The sequence below is a fragment of the Anguilla anguilla genome, chromosome 3 (assembly GCF_013347855.1).
Source record: "Anguilla anguilla isolate fAngAng1 chromosome 3, fAngAng1.pri, whole genome shotgun sequence".
NCBI classification, from domain to species: Eukaryota; Metazoa; Chordata; class Actinopteri; order Anguilliformes; family Anguillidae; genus Anguilla; species Anguilla anguilla.
The window spans coordinates 40256617-40273888 of NC_049203.1; the positions used below are offsets into that span (position 1 = coordinate 40256617).

At 37.5% G+C, this 17272-nt stretch overlaps 1 protein-coding gene across 2 annotated transcripts; it reads right to left on the reverse strand.

Annotated features, from left to right (window-relative positions):
* Positions 1–2449: 2449 nt before the first annotated feature.
* LOC118223933 (histamine N-methyltransferase-like) lies at positions 2450–13771 on the reverse strand. Of its 2 annotated transcripts, XM_035411029.1 has the most exons (8): positions 13753–13771; positions 13494–13550; positions 12792–12937; positions 10206–10258; positions 9042–9149; positions 8597–8727; positions 5330–5423; positions 2450–3277 (listed from the first exon to the last, which is right to left on the reverse strand). In XM_035411029.1, exons 3-8 carry the CDS (start codon positions 12926–12928, stop codon positions 2919–2921), a joined length of 882 nt encoding a protein of 293 aa, XP_035266920.1. In that variant the 5' UTR covers positions 12929–12937; positions 13494–13550; positions 13753–13771; the 3' UTR covers positions 2450–2918. The 2 variants fall into 2 exon arrangements, with proteins under 2 accessions (XP_035266920.1, XP_035266919.1); XM_035411028.1 differs by lacking the exon at positions 13753–13771 and having other exon boundaries at positions 13494–13689.
* Between the last annotated feature and the right edge of the window lie 3501 nt (positions 13772–17272).

Here is a 17272-nt window from a genome sequence, read left to right on the forward strand (position 1 = left end):
AAGAATAGGCTACATCTAACTTTTTTTTAGCTTAGTTAAATTCCTGTTCAGTCACCTCGGGTAGAATGGTAACAGTGTAGGGAAGCACAGTATTTGGACAGGTGGAATATTTGCAGTTGGTAGAGCCAGGTGAATGGGCAGAAGGGTCATGGTGTATTTCAACGACTAGCACACATGCACAGCGTTATTCAATCCATATCTATTCTTGTACATAAAAATGTGGTCATATATTAACTTCATAGAATGCATACATAATTCAGTCTTGCAATGTTTCCAGCATTTTGATTCATTATGCAACAATTGCAGTGCCACCAGTTGACAGAGTCATACAATCACATGAAAATATCTATTTTGTACAGTTTATTAGCTTATGTTATTATTTTCCATTCACTCAGCTGCCTAGTGTAACTACTGAAAATGCATATTTTGCTTTGAGCAATCATTCAGTAAGAATATAATGAGGATCCATTTTATTGCACAAATTAGTTTTTGCCTTAAGTACTTAGCACTTGACTTGATGACTTGATTAGTTGACTTTACAAGAATGCATATACATGTCTAGCGCTGTAACTCTAGAGGATAGTGAAAAGGATTTCTTGCTTTTTCTTCAAGAAGTTGTAAAGCCAGTGTGTTATCTTGCGCTAGGAGAAGAAATTGCTTTACCTCAAAGAGCACAAACTAAGTTTATCAGTAATGGCCCCTCTTCAAACCAAGTTGCTTAATCATGTTGAGATATGCACATGAGATTCTGGTCAAGGAACTGAAAGTGACAGTGGCTGATGACCTGAATGATAGGTCCACCAAGAAAAGTACTCGCTAACAAAGCCAAAGCCAGAACCAAAACCACAGTATAGGCAGTTAACTTGCCAGCAATAAATGAACTGCATATTGGCTGTTTCCTCTCAGGTGTTTTGTGCTATCTAATGCTACTAGTTCCACCATGAGAGAATCTTGCCATTGTGAGTGGTTACTGGCTACCACGTAATTTAAGAGCTAAAAAATGAACAATATGAGGTATGAAAAATCTATTCTTAAAGGGAAATATGTCTTTCCTCTGAACCACATAATTTCTATTGTTCTGATAAGGACACAGTGCATTATGAGATGGTAACATTCAGAAAGAGATGTTCTGGCTCATTGTGGTTATTAAAGATACCATGGCACTTCACAAACAATCACAAACAGTTGAAGTTTTCACTGGTGACCTATCAAAATTGATTTCTCAGCCTGGCCATCTATTCATCCCCCAATTTAATTGCCTCAATTAATTTCTCTTCTCTCTACCTAAGCTCATGTGTGGTCAGTGTTCTGGCACAAAATGGCTGCCATGCATCAACTTGGTGGTTGAAGTGACTCCCCTTATTTATTGAGAAGTGCTTTGAGGTCTTAAAATGTAATTTATATTAATGCTTTATTACATTAACACAACAATAGGTGTAATTATTTTTTCCAGTTTTTCCACAACTGGCTGTTTTTTTCCTTCCTGAAAACATACTCAAACCAATGTTTTGTGTTTTGTGACAATCCCAACACAATGCTAAAAATACAATTTAAAAATACAATTTACTTGACAGATTTATTTATTTTTCTCCTGTAGGTAGGGTGATCAGACCACAACAATTTTAAAACATTGGTGAGTGTGTGTGCGTGTGCTACAGATGGACACAGGGACATTCATTGGACAAAGGATTTAGAAATGGTGCAGAATAGCTGGTCAAATCATTTCCCTTTATTTATAATTGCACTGTGCCTCTTAGGTTAGAGGTCAACCAGTGTGCAAGAATTTCTCCATGCGGTCAGACAGAAAGCTCCTCTCCCTTTTTCCTTTGCGTTTAATGTCTTGGAGAGCCTCTGCTTTTTTTAAAGTAAAAGAAAAAGAAGAGAAAAAAGGACTCTTATCTTTAAAAAACCCTTAACTTTACTCCTGTGTTCGACTTTTTCTGAATCCTGTTAGCTATCTGTCAGTTTTTTGCGTAGATGGAACATGCATCAGGGACAGAATAATAATATTTTTAATCTCACCACAACCATGACCCCAAATCTTTTGGTCTACGTAATGTATAAAATGGCTGTTATGTTCCGATGATATACTTGACAGATCATAGCAGTTATAATTATCCTCATTACAACCAATATATTTACCAAATCATTTGACCACCTTGTCATCTATACAGATAAGGTGATGATCATCAGTGCCATTTGAGTTTAATGATGGAGGCATTACATAGAGGTAATAATAAAGAAACCCAATCTATGTTGTTATCACATAAAATATGCCATCTAGCTCAAGGATAGCATAATTCGTCTCTCCCCTGTATAAAATGGACTCTGCCCAGACTGTCCTGAGACTATCTTTGTATAGCTTATAACCGCTTCCAGAATAGAGTAAGGATAAATAACCTATTTAAGGTGATGCGGTCTAAAAGAATGCAACGCTATTCAATTAGCATTAAAACTTTAATCAGACAAAAGTATATGTTTATTAATCAGTGAGCATATCAGATCTCCCTACATGACAATGATGATAGTGAATATACAGCAGCCATGGTTTCTTGCACTTGTAACCAGAATAAGTCTGCAATAGGACAGCACCAAAACAAGTACACAGAAAACTCCACCTTCCCTGGCAGAAGCCAATGGAAGGAAACACAATATCCCATACCTTTAACATTTTTATAACTCCTAAGATTTAAAAAATTAACTCAAACAGAAAAGCTCTAATGGATGTGTTATCTGTAACTGTATACAATCCGGACAATCCTAACGTCCTAACACCATGGGACCAGTGTATCTACTGTAACACACACAGCTTCCCGACATAACCTCATGCCTGCAACCCTTAGTAAAGCTGATTCATAAATGCTTGGAATGTCCAACCAAACACTTTCCCTTGGTTTTATTTCCTAATGATGCTGTAATCAGTGGTCAGGCTCGAGAACTAAAACACCCAGACTGTTGTTAAATATTACCCTTCCGTCCACCTCAGTGCTGCAGTCAGGGTGGCGCAGTAGTTCCAGCAGACCTGACCTCAGATGAGGCGGAGCGGTTTTACTGAAGTCTGACACCTCCGTCAGAAAATCAAGCAACAGTTCTCCCTTCTCGTTGCCTTCCTGGAAGCACTCGGTGATGTCCATTTGAGAAGGCAGCTCGTAGTAAGTGCTTTTGATGCCCATGGCATCGAGGTAGCTCTTGATGTCCCTTGTGGTCACAGAGTAACTGACAGTATTTTCGTACATCTTAGCTTTATAATTCCACAGTTTTTCCCAAGCACTCTTCCCTGGAAATAAGATAAAGAAGATTCTAAATCAGAAATTACATAAACAGATTAATTTACTGTATTAAATTATACTTTTAAGTGTCTAAAACATAATGGCTAGTGATTTTGGGCATAGTGGGTATGGGCATATAGAGCAGAATAGAATAGAATAGAATAAGTTTATTTTATTCCAGAGGAACCTTCATGCGAAATAGCCTGCATACAAGAAATGAAGTCAACAAATTACATTTCAATAACATTAACGTAAAAATTACAGAAATTGCATTTAGAGAATCCTAAATTGCATTACTGCTATTACAAATGAGAAATCCGTGAATTATTTGCTTTAATACTTTCTTTCATTCACAAACAGCTGAGAAATATTTAAAAATGATTCTTGCAAAAACAAAACAAAACAAAAAAAAACAAAAAAACAAAAAAAAAACAAAAAAAAAAACCAAAAAACGCATAAACGCCTGTAAGCCATTGGCTTGCTTTCCCCCTTGGCTAAACGCCAGGTTTTCAGTGGACGGGGTTAACTGTGTGTTACATAACAAAAACGTTAAGTCAGTGAAATTCTTTCATTATGTAATATGTAAATGTGCTCTTGCCACTTTTTGTGCGGGTAAGGCAAGTTGGAAATGCCTGAGCATTGCCTCTTCTCTGGATGTGGAGCAATATGCAATATGCTTTTTTATTTTCATAAAAATGGAGACCTATAAGAAATGGGTTGTATTTCTGTAGCCTATGGACATTGCAACATGACAATAACTGGTACAGTACAGTTGCAGTGTCCATTTTTGCCTACTGTTTGCTAGTGACAATTAAATAGCTAAAAACATGTGGGAGGAGATTATGCAAGTAGATGCATGCAATTCATTAAGTCTGGCTGCAGTTCAGTTCACTGCCAGGGGCACAAAAACTGGATACCACATATGGCAGGGAAGCCACAGATAAGTCTAACCTGCCTGCTCCACCACAGGGTAGAGGGAAGGTCACCATGGCTTCCACTTGGCCTCCTCTGCCGTGGCAGCCATCTTACTGCAGTTGCGGCTGTTGAATATGTGTTGTACTGGAAAGCACATTGGAAAACTATATATGGGAAATACCAGTTTATATGAGAGTTTCATCACAAAAAATCCACATTCCACAGCCACAAATTCAGCAAGATTGCCCAGGTAGGTATGGGTAAAAAAGAGGAATGCCCTCTATCTTTCCTGTAGTGGAGCAGAGAGGGAAGTCTCTTCCATGAGAATGGTTCAAGCAGATTTTATACACACACACAGACATGCACACACAAGCCACTTTCTGTATGCAAGCCACATGCTCTCACTGGAAGAGGTCAAAGTGTATCGCATAATGATAACAGTGGCAGACATGGCTTGGCAAACACAGCTTTTATGGTCATGAGCACATGTGTAGACGTGTCAGACCCTGCTTAAGACCAGTAAAACTAACAAATGCAAGAATAACAGAGACATAATCCCGCTCTCCCATGACCGGGGTCGCCAAGTTTTAAGTGATAAATAATGGAACCAGCCATGTGCATTGACATTATTTGGTGAAGCAACGGGAGTAACCTTAGGATATGATTTTAGAAGAGGTCAAAACCAACTTAAAATATCAAGGGCCTGATTTTGGTGACAAGGGTAGTACAAAACATTTTCTGAATGCTGAATATGTGACATATACTGATATATTGTTCATCAAAACTCAATTCTTTATATCAATATTTTTTCCCAAAATTATATTCTTTAGCAATAGTGCTGAACATATCCATTTGTCTATTTTTTATAGTATAGAGGTTACTAATAGATGGAAAATTTACTTTTTTGCACAAGAGCATATTATTGAGAAGGCATAACTGCATTGCTCCTTTGGGTTTCTTATGGGTCTGGTTGACTGTGATGGACTTGTTGGCTGCTCAGGATCACATGTGCACCATTGAAACATAAGTCAAGTGGATCTATTTTCTCTTAAGCAGTCTGGTAAACCCATAGAGTAATACAGTCAATATATATGTTTTACTGCTACAATTCTACTTCTATAGAAAATAGGGTCTAATGCTCTTACCAGAGACCAATATGATCAGGAGCTTCCCATTTTTGTTGAGAAGGCTCCGGAAAAATGAGACCGCAGCACCAGGATCAGCGATGTAATACAGCATCTGAAGAACATAAGAATGAAAGATCAGTATTCACCCACCAGGACTACATTCCCCCACTACAGCTAAAGCACTGAGGCATCAAAGAAAATAAATCTCTGACCAGTGATATACTTCATTAGGTAACCAATGAGCAGTGATACACTTCATAAAGTAACCTGCGACCAAGTGACATGCTTCATAAAGTAACTTCTGATCAATGCCAACTTTCATAAGGTAATAGCTGAACACTGCCTAACCTCAAGGTAACATATGACCAGAAACGCACTTCATAAAGAAACCTCTGTTTCAGAATTATTTCAAGAGAACATCTCTGACCAAGAATGTACTTCATAAGAACACATCTGACCTTAGGCATATATCTTCCCATTTAATGTATAAACCTTTGCCCAAACACACACAGTGCCCTCCAAAGAATGGAATCCATAGTGTGAAATGTATTTTTGCTATATACTTAAATCATTTGGATTTGAGATCAAAAGATAAATATGAGACCATTTTGCAGAAACAGCTGTTTTTGTGTTCCTCTTATTTTCAGCGGTGAAAAAGTCAGCCACTGTCAGTCAGTAAGTTAATGGATTACTGACAGTGGCTGAAAAACAACTCATCTGTGAGAATCTCCCCATTTTCAGATGTGTAAGTTAAAAGTAAGTTAAGGGATGAACTTTAAAGTAAATCAAAACAAAACAAAATATTTGGTTGCATAGCCCCTAAATGCAATAACTGCATCAAGTCTCAGTCACACTGACATCACCAGTCATTTGGTGTCCTCTTTGGAAATGCCTGAAAACAGTTGCTTTCAGCTGGTCTTTGTTTTTGGTGGTTTCTGACTTCAGTCCCCTCTTCAACAAGTGAAATGCATGCTCAGTTGGATTGGATTGTATGCTCAAGGTGACTGACTAGGCCAGCCTAATACTTTCCACTTTTCCCCCATTGATGAATGCTGTAGTTGTGTAATTTGGGTCATTGTCTTGCTGCAGGCTGAAATGCCAGCCTATAAGGTTGTACCATTTCTTTGTACTGTAAATAGCCGGACAAAATCTGTCCATGCCCTTCCAAATTCATCCTACTGCTGCCATCCTCCATTACATCATCAATAAAGACAAGTGAGCCTATTCCAGAAGCAGCCATACACTACACAGGCATGCCACTACCTCCTCTATGTTTCACAGATGAGAAGGGATCTTTGGCTGTTCCTTCTTTTCTCACACTTTTGGCCTTCCATTGCTTTGGTAAAGGTTTATTTTCATCTCATCTGTCTGTAAAACTTTGTTTCTTTGGCTCGTCATTATATTTTTTGGCAAAATCTAATCTGGCCTTCGATTCAGATTCTTGTTGCTGAAGAGAGCTTTATATCTTTCAGTGTAGCCTCAATAATTTTGCTCTCAAATTAACTTGTGGCTTGAGATATTTTTACCCCTGCCCATGGAGACTGCTGGAGATGTCATTGACTGTATTAGTTTAAGGATTTGTCTATCCTCAACTGCAGTTGTCTTCTTTGGCTGACCCTTATGGTGTTTATTTCTGAGTCCACCAGTGGTTTTTTTCTTTTCAAGACTTTCCAAACTACTGTACTTAATATACCCAGTCTTTGTTATCCTTCCTAATAAATTCCTCTGCTCTGTCCTCTCAGCTAACATATATTCAACCATGGTTAGTCCTCTATTCTTCACAATGGTGTATTCCTGCAACCTCCAAAGAAAAAAACCATGGCTAAAACCAAGACTAGAGACATATTTGTGAGCAAGAAACACCTGAGCAACAATGTTTTTCCAGAACTCTGCATGCTCTTTGAGATGTAACCTGGGCATTCTGTTTTTGCAGCTGACTAGTGGTTTCCATCTTGCAGTGTAGCCTCTGTAGTTCTGCTTGTGAAGACTTCTGCGGATATTAGTCACTTACACATCCACGACTGCCTCCCAAAGAGTGTTTCTATCCTGTTGGACATGTGTTTAGGGGTTTGTCTTCATTATGGTGAGAATATTTCAGTCCTCAACTGTAGAGGTCTTCCTTGGCCTACCAGGCCTGTCGCGATTACTGAGCTCACCAGTGCTCTCTTTGATTTGCTAAACCAAAGGTTTGGCCTATGCAGCTGACATCTGTTTTCTTATTTCTCAGTCTCATAATGGCTTCCTTGACTTTCTTTGGCACAACTCTGGTCGTCATGTTCACAAATTCCAATAACAGTCAGACTCCAAATGCAATCAAAAGCCTAGAATCAAGACTAAACACTGAAAGCTCTCTTAAGGAAGCAAGAAACACGCCTAACTAATCAGAAACCCCTGTGAAGCCATATCTTTATGGTGCCCTGAAATCAGGGGACTATGTATGAAGAGTGCTGTAAGTTCTACATGGTAAAAATGTATAAAAATTAATTTTGATAGAAGCTGAGAATCTGTACTTTAACCCCATGTGAATGGTTTGGTTACAAATCAAAATTGTGGAGCACAGATCCAAATCAACAAAAAAAGTCTTTGTTTCAAACATTATGGAGCTCACTGTAATTCATAAGGAAACCTCTGACCAGAAACATGTGTTATAAATTATTAAGAAAGAAAATGGCTAAAACCTGTTATTCTTTATGGAGGTTAAATTTACACTGTCAATACCAGACATTTCCAAATCAAATTACAGTGAAACAGTGAAGAGATGCCTCAGGTATTACATTTAAGCCTGTATGACATGTGTCAAAAGGTCAGTGACCTAGTAATCTGTCCTGACTGTGAAATGCTGTGAATTGTGTCTCCAACTGAAACATATGGAACCAAAGCACATCAAAAATGTAATTTATATTTTCAGCCTTTCCTTCTGTCATGGAGGAGATGTACTGTAGTGAATGACCCTGTGACAGACCAGATCCATGTCTAGAGGGTTTACTTAAGCATAGATCAGCTCAATGCTAACTTGCATGGTTTAATGAAAAGCAAGCATGTACTGTATGTACATAACTTGAATTTGTGACACTACTTTTATCATGAAAATCTGAAAACCCACTGGGTAACAAGTACACAGAAAGCCGAACTGAATTTGGATGATGTAATGTTTCTCCAGTTTTCATGATCTTTGCATGCAGCTCAAGAGCAAAAAAAAAAGAAAAAAAAAGTGAGGCAGTAAGGGTAATGCCAACCTGCTGTATACAGAGCAATTACTGTAAAAGTGATGAATGGAAGTAGAACCTGGATCATGTGAATGAAGTCCATCTTTTTCGTGAAGTTCTTTTCTCTCCAGTGCTTTTCAAATTCCGAGGCAGTCATCTTATTCCAGCTGAACTTCACGTTCTCAAGGTCTGGTGTCTTTGCCACCAAATCTGCATAAGAAGTTGTCATATTTTAATATGTAGTAAATGGATTTATACTTTACACAAAATTATTAATATTTGATGGTAATGGTTGACATCACTTGAACACACAGTTAAAAACTACATTGAGATGAAATCAAATTATTTCAATATAACTATTTTCTGCATACCTATTCTTGCAACTTTATAAGGTGCCTGGTACAGAGCAATCATACAAGATTTATGAGACTACTAAGACTAAGTAATTAATTATTTTGAAAAACTTTATTCAGAAAGTTTTAAATGCAATAAGAAGGTGAGTGGATTGAAAGAGGCTGCTGTACCCTTATAGTTCTCCAGCATCTCACTGCTAGGTTCCACCACCTCGCTGTGTACACTCACTCCTGGGTGCTTTAAACGCAGTTGCGAAAACATCTCCAGGTCAAGATCACCTGCAAAATTAACCAGGATTATGTTACTGTCATTAGGGTGTTTCTGTGGCACTAGAACATAATTTTAATCAACTCTAAGGAATTCTAAAAATAAAAAAAATTTTTTTACGGTTATCAAAATAATTTTGCAAATGTCATTAACTTTTGTTAATGCACCGAAATATTGAAAACTTCCTGTAAAATTGGTTTTAAGAGATAAAGATAAATAGCCCTAGTAGCACTGATTACAGATTTACCCTCCCACACAGTGTTTTAATAATCTGTCTGAATTATGAATGTAGAATGAATGCATCAGCATTCATTTCACTTCAGTCATAATGGTGCATGATGCACATTTAAAATGGTACCATTAATCAAAATGGTCATTCTTTTCAACTGTGACTAAAGTACAGAATAAAATCAATTTAAAAATCCAAATTCCCTGTTTTAAATTAATAGTATTTTGTGGTAATGCACTTTATGGGTATGCAATAGTTGCAACACAAATTAAATAGTTTCTTTTGGATTTTGAAAAGTCTACGCAGTTGAAAGTAAATTATTGCAATTTACCACTTTTCCAAGTCACACTTCCAACACGTGCAACAGTATGGTCTAGTTGGGCAAGAAAGACTGCCTTTATAATGAATACTATCTCTGTAGATAAAGATAGTAAACTATCTAGATTTACACTTCTGTTGAATCAAGGTGAAGAGGAGGTTGTGTGTGCATGTGTGTGTGGACCCACTGTATGTTGAACTTTAAAAAGTAATCTTAGCTGAAAAAACACAGGGCCAATTTCATACTCACTGAACTTAAGTTATATACTGGTCATATATAACAAACAAAAATGTATATTAATATACAATAACCCCCACCACAGTTTTATAATATTGAAATAAAGAATTACTTTTGATTCACATGAATCTTTACATATTCAAGTAAAGGTTGAATATCAGGTTTTGATTGAAAATGTGAATATAATGATGCCCCTACTGTTAGAGTATGTGAATATAACGATGCCCCTTCTCATTTTGTTTTCCACTGATACTTGAATGCATGCAAGTTAGAAGGTCTTACCTGATCCACTGCCCACCCCCATGACATTGAGGCAGCCGTTTCCATTTCCAATACTGCAGGGAACAAATCCATTTCTTTAGAGAGGCACCTGTCCCATATTCACAACTGAGCACAACCATAATCCTATAGGATTTATTACATCATAAAACTGTGTGGAAAGCAGTTGGGATGAAACCCTTGACAACTTGAACTGGAACTGCAGCAAAAAAAGCTCTATATATCTAGTGATCGGGTTCTCCACAGGGGTGGTACCACCGCTGGTGGCACATTGATGGACTTGTGTATGTGTCTGTGGGTGGGGGGGTGCTGTCACAAGAACTGACAAAGGGGCGTTAAAGTTTAAAAGGGGGGGTGTAACATACATTTTAAGACAGTTAACATAGTTTAAGACAGTCAAGACAGTTTTGCACTACATACTGTACTGTAAGAGTTCATGCACAAGTCAAATGGTCAAAATGGTTACTGCTTGCCTGCCAATGGTATAATGGGCACACCTATTTGTCAGCTTGGCTGTAACAGTACGTTCAATGCACAGCTGCTGAAAGTGAAATTTGGATCACATTTTAACATTGGCTTGCATGCTACCACCTAACAGAAACGCACAAATAAGTAGTAACACAAGAATCACATTCAAATCTTTTTTTCCAAGTGTGATTTGAGTGATTTTATAATGCACCACATATGAACAATTAGAGCAGTGAGTGAATGATTCATAATGTGTGGCTCTCTTTGGGGTAATGTGAATGTGAATCAGTTGTGTCTCATAATGAGCATGACAAATAATGAAGTTAAAAATAACAAGCCACTAGTTTCCTCTTCAACCTTGGCAAAGCCAAAATTTTGTAGCCCATCAGGGCCAAATCAGATGACAGTAATATACTGTATATAATGTACAGTCTGCTACATTATTTATTCTTCACTATGTACATTTCCGTTGGCCTGTTAGACTTGGAATGACATTATTGCTCTCTGATCAGGTAGCTAATTTCACAACAGGATTAATAAACTTACCTGAAGGATTGCTTTAATGAACACTTAGTTCAATGTAGCTATACACAATCGATGTATGCTTTACATGAATACATGAAAGCACAGGGAGACAAGCCTGCTACCAACCGTGCCAGGCTGGCATCGGGGCCATGAGAACACTGTGGCATAACGCAGCCAAACAAGACCAATTCGATGTGTTGTGAGAAAAAAACATACTACATATTTATTTCAAGGTGTGGGAATGGATAATTTTTTCTCCCCCAAAGGATGCCATATAGATTATTAAGCAAGGCACAAAAGGCCATGCAGATACTTTCAAAAGAGAATTTACAGGCAAAATGCAGGGCATCCATGGCAGTGGCCATATAGGCACCTTGTAATTTTAACCCAAGTTTAAATAGAGTGCCATCAAAGTATCTTCCAAGAGACAGCAGGTAAGATTAAAAGCCAGTGTAATTTCAAAATACAGAAAACACAATATAAACGTACAATTAAAGTAAGGTAAAAATATGCAGTGCTTAAACAGATACCATAAAGTAATACAAAAGTCAAATCAACCAATTGATTAATGGCAAGTCTTAATCAATGTGTCTTTAAAACTTACATGTTCTACTTAGGCTTAGCCCCTGACTACATAATTTTAAAATCAATTCTAAATACTCACACACCAAGCAACATCAAATGTCTCATGTGCACAAATTTCAGCACTGTGAGCAACTTCAGTGTTAAACATTACAGCCATAATCATAACTAGCGGTTATGTTGCATTGGTTATGGGCTGCGTTCTCTCAAGTCAATTGTTTGAATCTATTCAGTTGTAACATTGAGGTTGGAATGTGCCAAAATGTCAAATTCAGTTAAAGCCTTGTATTTAATTTTACTCTAGAGACATCACCTGGCAGCCTGAAAAATCTGCTCTGGACATTGTGCTCTGGAACTCATTACTGATCAGGTCACTGGCTGCACCAGCCATAGAATTTCATATTTGTTAAGTCAAGACAACTTTGGCCTTTGGTGAATGCTAACTTGTTAGGTCACAAGGCCAAAGATCCAGGGTGTCAAGGCAATATAGATAAATTTGCTTAATGTGTAAGCTAAAACACATAGAAATTATTTTTTTAAATCATAAAAAAAGAAAGATTAATGATCAACACAGTAGATTTGTCAGAGGTAGTGTTTTCTCTAGCGGTTTTGTGATTGAACTACTAATAAACTCAACAGTATTTTTTGTGGCTGTGATATTATGACATTATATTATATAAAAAATTAACAAAAATAAATGTTAATTATTAATTAATTTTACAAAATATTTGCATGGTATTACATTTTAAGTAAAGCAATCTTTACAGTAGCTCAATACTGTAGCTTGCTTACTATGCAAAATGCTGGAAAAGTAGCATCTAAGTAAACATGTGGAAGAACTCACAATTTATTGACAGTAATCACTAAAATGATTCCAAGTTTGTATGTCTTAAACATATCACAATTATCAGAATGACCCCCATTTTAGAGCATGTATGGAAAGATGTTCATTATTCTATGGAATACCAATAGAATGATTTAGATTCCCTCATTAAAAGATTTAATGATGGTTACCTGGCCAGGATATCAGGGAGAATCCGTCGGATGAAGTTCTGCATGCACTGCTGTTCAGAAGAGCGCTCTCGGAACAACTGGAAGGATTTCAGGTACCTTCTGTCATCATCCATCAGACTCTTAAAAGGAGATGCCATTGCTAATGTCTGATGGAATGGTAAAACACAGAAGTTACACAGAAGATATAGCCCATATCACACACAAGATATAGCCCATATGATATAGTAAACTCCATCTATACTAAAGCACTAGACTGCTACTATTAACATTAACATCACAGCAAGGTTGAGTGAGCATTACAGTACAACAGTGCTATGTGGGACCCTACAAATATTTTGGGTTGATTCAGGAATATGCTGAAAGAGTAAAGCAAGATATGGACATGAACAACTAAGGGTTGAAACTGCATAACTAAGTGCAATAATCATACCACTTTGCCTTTTAAGTAGATTTACACTTGTTATTTTATGGCAAGACATGCACAAATGGCCTAAATAATTAGACCCGTTGATATTTTCTAATATTTTCTATTGCATGAGAAAATTGTGCCTTTCTGAGGTCCATCTCTCAAGCAACAAAACTGGATTAAATTCAAATGGTCAACTTTACAATTATGAATACATACAGCAGCTGTTTTGACAATGAAAGCAGGTTGATGGATGGTACCTGTAACAATTAAAGATGAGTACAAAATTGACTTACCTTTCACTGGTTTTCCGGGCTTCAATTGATACTTTGATAATTAGGCAAACTGCTGCACTGCGAGGACATGGGAAAGATGTGCCAATGTTTTGTGTAAGAAATCATTACCCCTCCTGTTGTACTTTGAACTCATTCATAAGAAAGCAGCTCTTTTTAAAGAAGCTAAGCCCTGTTTATTATTCAGAGGATGACCTTTCAATTATGAAGCCTGGTCAAAGATTATATGCTCTTTATGATATATTTAATGAGCAAAGCTTACATGCATTGCAGGACTTATGGGATATCCTCTCTCCCTGGTTCTTCTTAATTTTTTAAACATTTTCAACCCCATTCATCTATTCAAGTGAGGATGGGCAAATATACCTTTGTACGTAAGGACAAAGGTAAATTTAAACATCATAGACCTTTATGCGTCCTTGACATTGTAGATATGAAAAATGGTTCTCATTTTTTTATCTCAGAAAGTCAAATGTGTACATATAGACAAAAAACTATTGCCTTGATTCAGAAATGTTTTATCTTTTTCTAAGATTGTGCTGCGCATAAAATTAGTTTGTTTTTATGAGAAAATAATCAGAGTTTCTGACAAATTTCAGGAACAACACTCACAAATCACAAATTACAAAGTCATTTCAGTTATTTAATTTTCATTTCAGTGATTAGTCCAAACAGTATTCTAGAAATAGAAGTATCTTGTTCGCACTGTAATAAAGACTAAATGACTCATTGATGTGGTTAGGATGCATATAAGTGTCAGGTACTCTGCAATGCTCATTCGCCTAATGGGATTGATACAATCACCACAGAACCTGAACAATGAGGAAAAGTAGCACAAAATCCCTGATCTTAATTTGGTCAGTTGAATGATATGACTATTGGCAAAGAAAACTTCAGGACCTGCAAGATAAAGTAATGGTTTGTACAATTAATTTACTGTGTGTGACGCTACAGCTGGATGCTCAGATAAGACATGCAATCACAATCACAGTCATGTCCCACATGAACGCACCCTCCATAATTGACCATAGATATATCAACGGTATAATACAGTATCTATTTTGCTTGACCACTGAACTGATATTCCCTACAGGACAGCAAAAATGTTGCAATGTTTAACTTACGCTGTTGACAGAGAGAAGGGACTTTTAACCTTTTAACATAACTTTGGTTGACTTATGAAAGAGGATTAACAGACCTTTTGAGAGGTTCAGGTGTGCGCTATGAATGTAGGTGGTTGAGTCTTGTTGCATTGACATCATTATTTAATGCAAGGAAGACCTGTGATATAATGGTAATGGATTGCCTTTATATAGCGCTTTTATCCAAAGCGCTTTACAATTGATGTCTCTCATTCACCCATTCACACACACACACACACCAACGGTGAAAGGCTGCTATGCAAGGTACCAATCAGCTCATTGGGAGCAATTAGGGGTTAGGTGTCTTGCTCAGGGACACTTCGACACGCCCAGGGCGGGGGATCGAACCGACAACCCTCCGACTGCCAGACAACCGCTCTTACCTCCTGAGCTGTATAAGAGAATGATATAAATATGTATAAGAGAGTGATAGAGTGAGAGTGGTCATCTTCTGTCTGCATTATTGCATTTCCCTCCTTGTTGGACACTCTGCCACTGCCATAAACCACCCAGCAAGTTCCTGGCTGCTTTTTTCATCTACAATCGCCCCATGCTCAGCCATGTCATTCCCCTTCTTATCTCCCACCTCTGGCTACCATTATCTGCTCATATCAAATGTAACACCTATCAGGCCACTAAAGGGACAGCTCCATTATATCTTCAAAAGATCATCAGACCCTATACACCTGCCAGACCTCTCCATTTTGCTACCTCTTGGCATATGGCACCTCCCCCACATACTGGCACTTCCGGGTGAAGTCTTCTTTGGTGGACTGAATTTCCCACTACACTTGCAAAGGCAGACACTGTCCCCATTTTCCAACACAGACTGAAGACTCACTGAAAACCTGGAGAACCTGAACAGTCTTCAAGTCCATGGTTCCCCTGATCCTTTTTAGGTAGCCTTTCGTTCTTTCTTTGGAGTTACTTTTTGGGATAATGGGTATAGCTATGCAAAGATAGGTAATCTATCTAGTGGCACAAGTTTGTTACCATATTAATTGTTGTTTGTTAGGTTAAGACGAGACTTATTTATTATAAATGGGCATTCTCTGCCTTCTTAGTAATATCACACTTTCGTTTTTCCTGTTCTGTGAATCGTTCTGAATAAACATGTGAAGAAACATCTACTAAGTCATTGTAGTCTTCTTTCGGCTGTTCCCGTTAGGGGTTGCCACAGCGGATCAGATTTATGATCCGCATATTTTTGATTTGGCATATGTTTTTACGCCGGATGCCCTTCCTTACACAACCCTCCCATTTATCCGGGCTTGGGACCGGCACTAAGAATAGGCTGGTTTGCGCATCCCCAGAGGCTGGGTATTCTAATGTAATGTAATACAATGCAAAAAAAAAACACTTTGGTTCTCACAAACATTAAAAAAATATAAAATAAAAGAAAAGAACTACAACTAGTTTAACTCAAAATATTTACAGTGGAGAATTTAGAGTACAGTATGTTTCACAAAACATATTGAGTTTGCACAAATTTTCTGGAACAATCCATGAGTGTCAAATGATCAAAGTCCCCTAGGCCCTGTGCACTGAATAAGTAAGTCTGCTACAAAAATAATTCTAATATTCATCACTCACAATGCCAGTGTCTCACACTGCAGAGGGCATTTCAAATCAAATTTTTAATTGTGTCATTGTTAGTGAGAAAAATTCAGCTACAGCAGATGCATATCTGCAATATAACTGCACCCTGCTCCATTTATATTACCCTTCTGCAAGAAATAATTTACCAGCCCAGCATTTTCATATTCTCTTTGCTTAATTGAGCCCATAATTTCCGTAACGTCACTGTGATGCCTCCCTTCCTCGTCAGTCAAACCATATTTAGCTTTCGGAGAATGATTTGGCTGCTAATACATGATAAATTATGATTCAAATGAAGCCCGGTGTTTTCCAAGCTGTGGAGAGTCGGGCGAGAATCTTCAGAGCAGCCGTATTCCCTCTGCAGAGCTTAAATGGATGAATTAGAGGTGACATGATCACACCACTGCTGTGCTGCTGCCTTAGGTGGCAGTGACACCATCGTTTTAATTCATCTCTACCTTAACTGGAACTGACAGGCTTAACAGCGTGAATTCAATTAAATCACTAAATCTGAATAACGGTATGTCCATTTCCTGACAAACTGGGCTTCCTGGGTGTTATCTTGATGGAGTATCAGTAGTACTTCAGTACTTGGTATGAGTGCTACTACATATAATAATCCCACATTTTAAAAATGCAGCATTAGCAAATCCCTTGCTTTGATTAGAATGATCAAATTTGATTTGTATCTAGTGTGATACAAAAAACTGGAGGCATATGCCAATTTTGACAATAATCACAATATTCAAAAACTGATATATAATAGTAATATTGTGTAAATAATCCAGCTACAATATATTGTGGAAAAAAACATTAATATCTAATGGGGACTGTACAATCTAATGGGGTTTATTGGTTACATGTTTTTCTGAGAGTGCTTTGTGTTTATTCACATTTCTTATTTCTCCAACCAACACATACACAGAGGGTGGCCTCAATTTAAGGATCTGGCCCAACAATAAATGACGTAAATAGGCAAACCGGCCATTGGAAGGTGCAGTATGTAATTATTTAGGACACTTTTGTCCATATTTGGTAAAA

What these genes read in the sequence shown, in the direction of transcription:
- LOC118223933 (XM_035411029.1), bottom strand. Translation starts at nt 12,928, where the DNA reads ATGGCATCTCCTTTTAAGAGTCTGATGGATGATGACAGAAGGTACCTG. An exon ending in GGGGGTGGGCAGTGGATCAG is followed by an intron (nt 9,150 to 10,205) that starts GTAAGACCTTCT and finishes TTAATTTTGCAG; the next exon opens with GTGATCTTGACCTGGAGATG. An exon ending in ACTTCATTCACATGATCCAG is followed by an intron (nt 5,424 to 8,596) that starts GTTCTACTTCCA and finishes TATGTTCTTCAG; the next exon opens with ATGCTGTATTACATCGCTGA.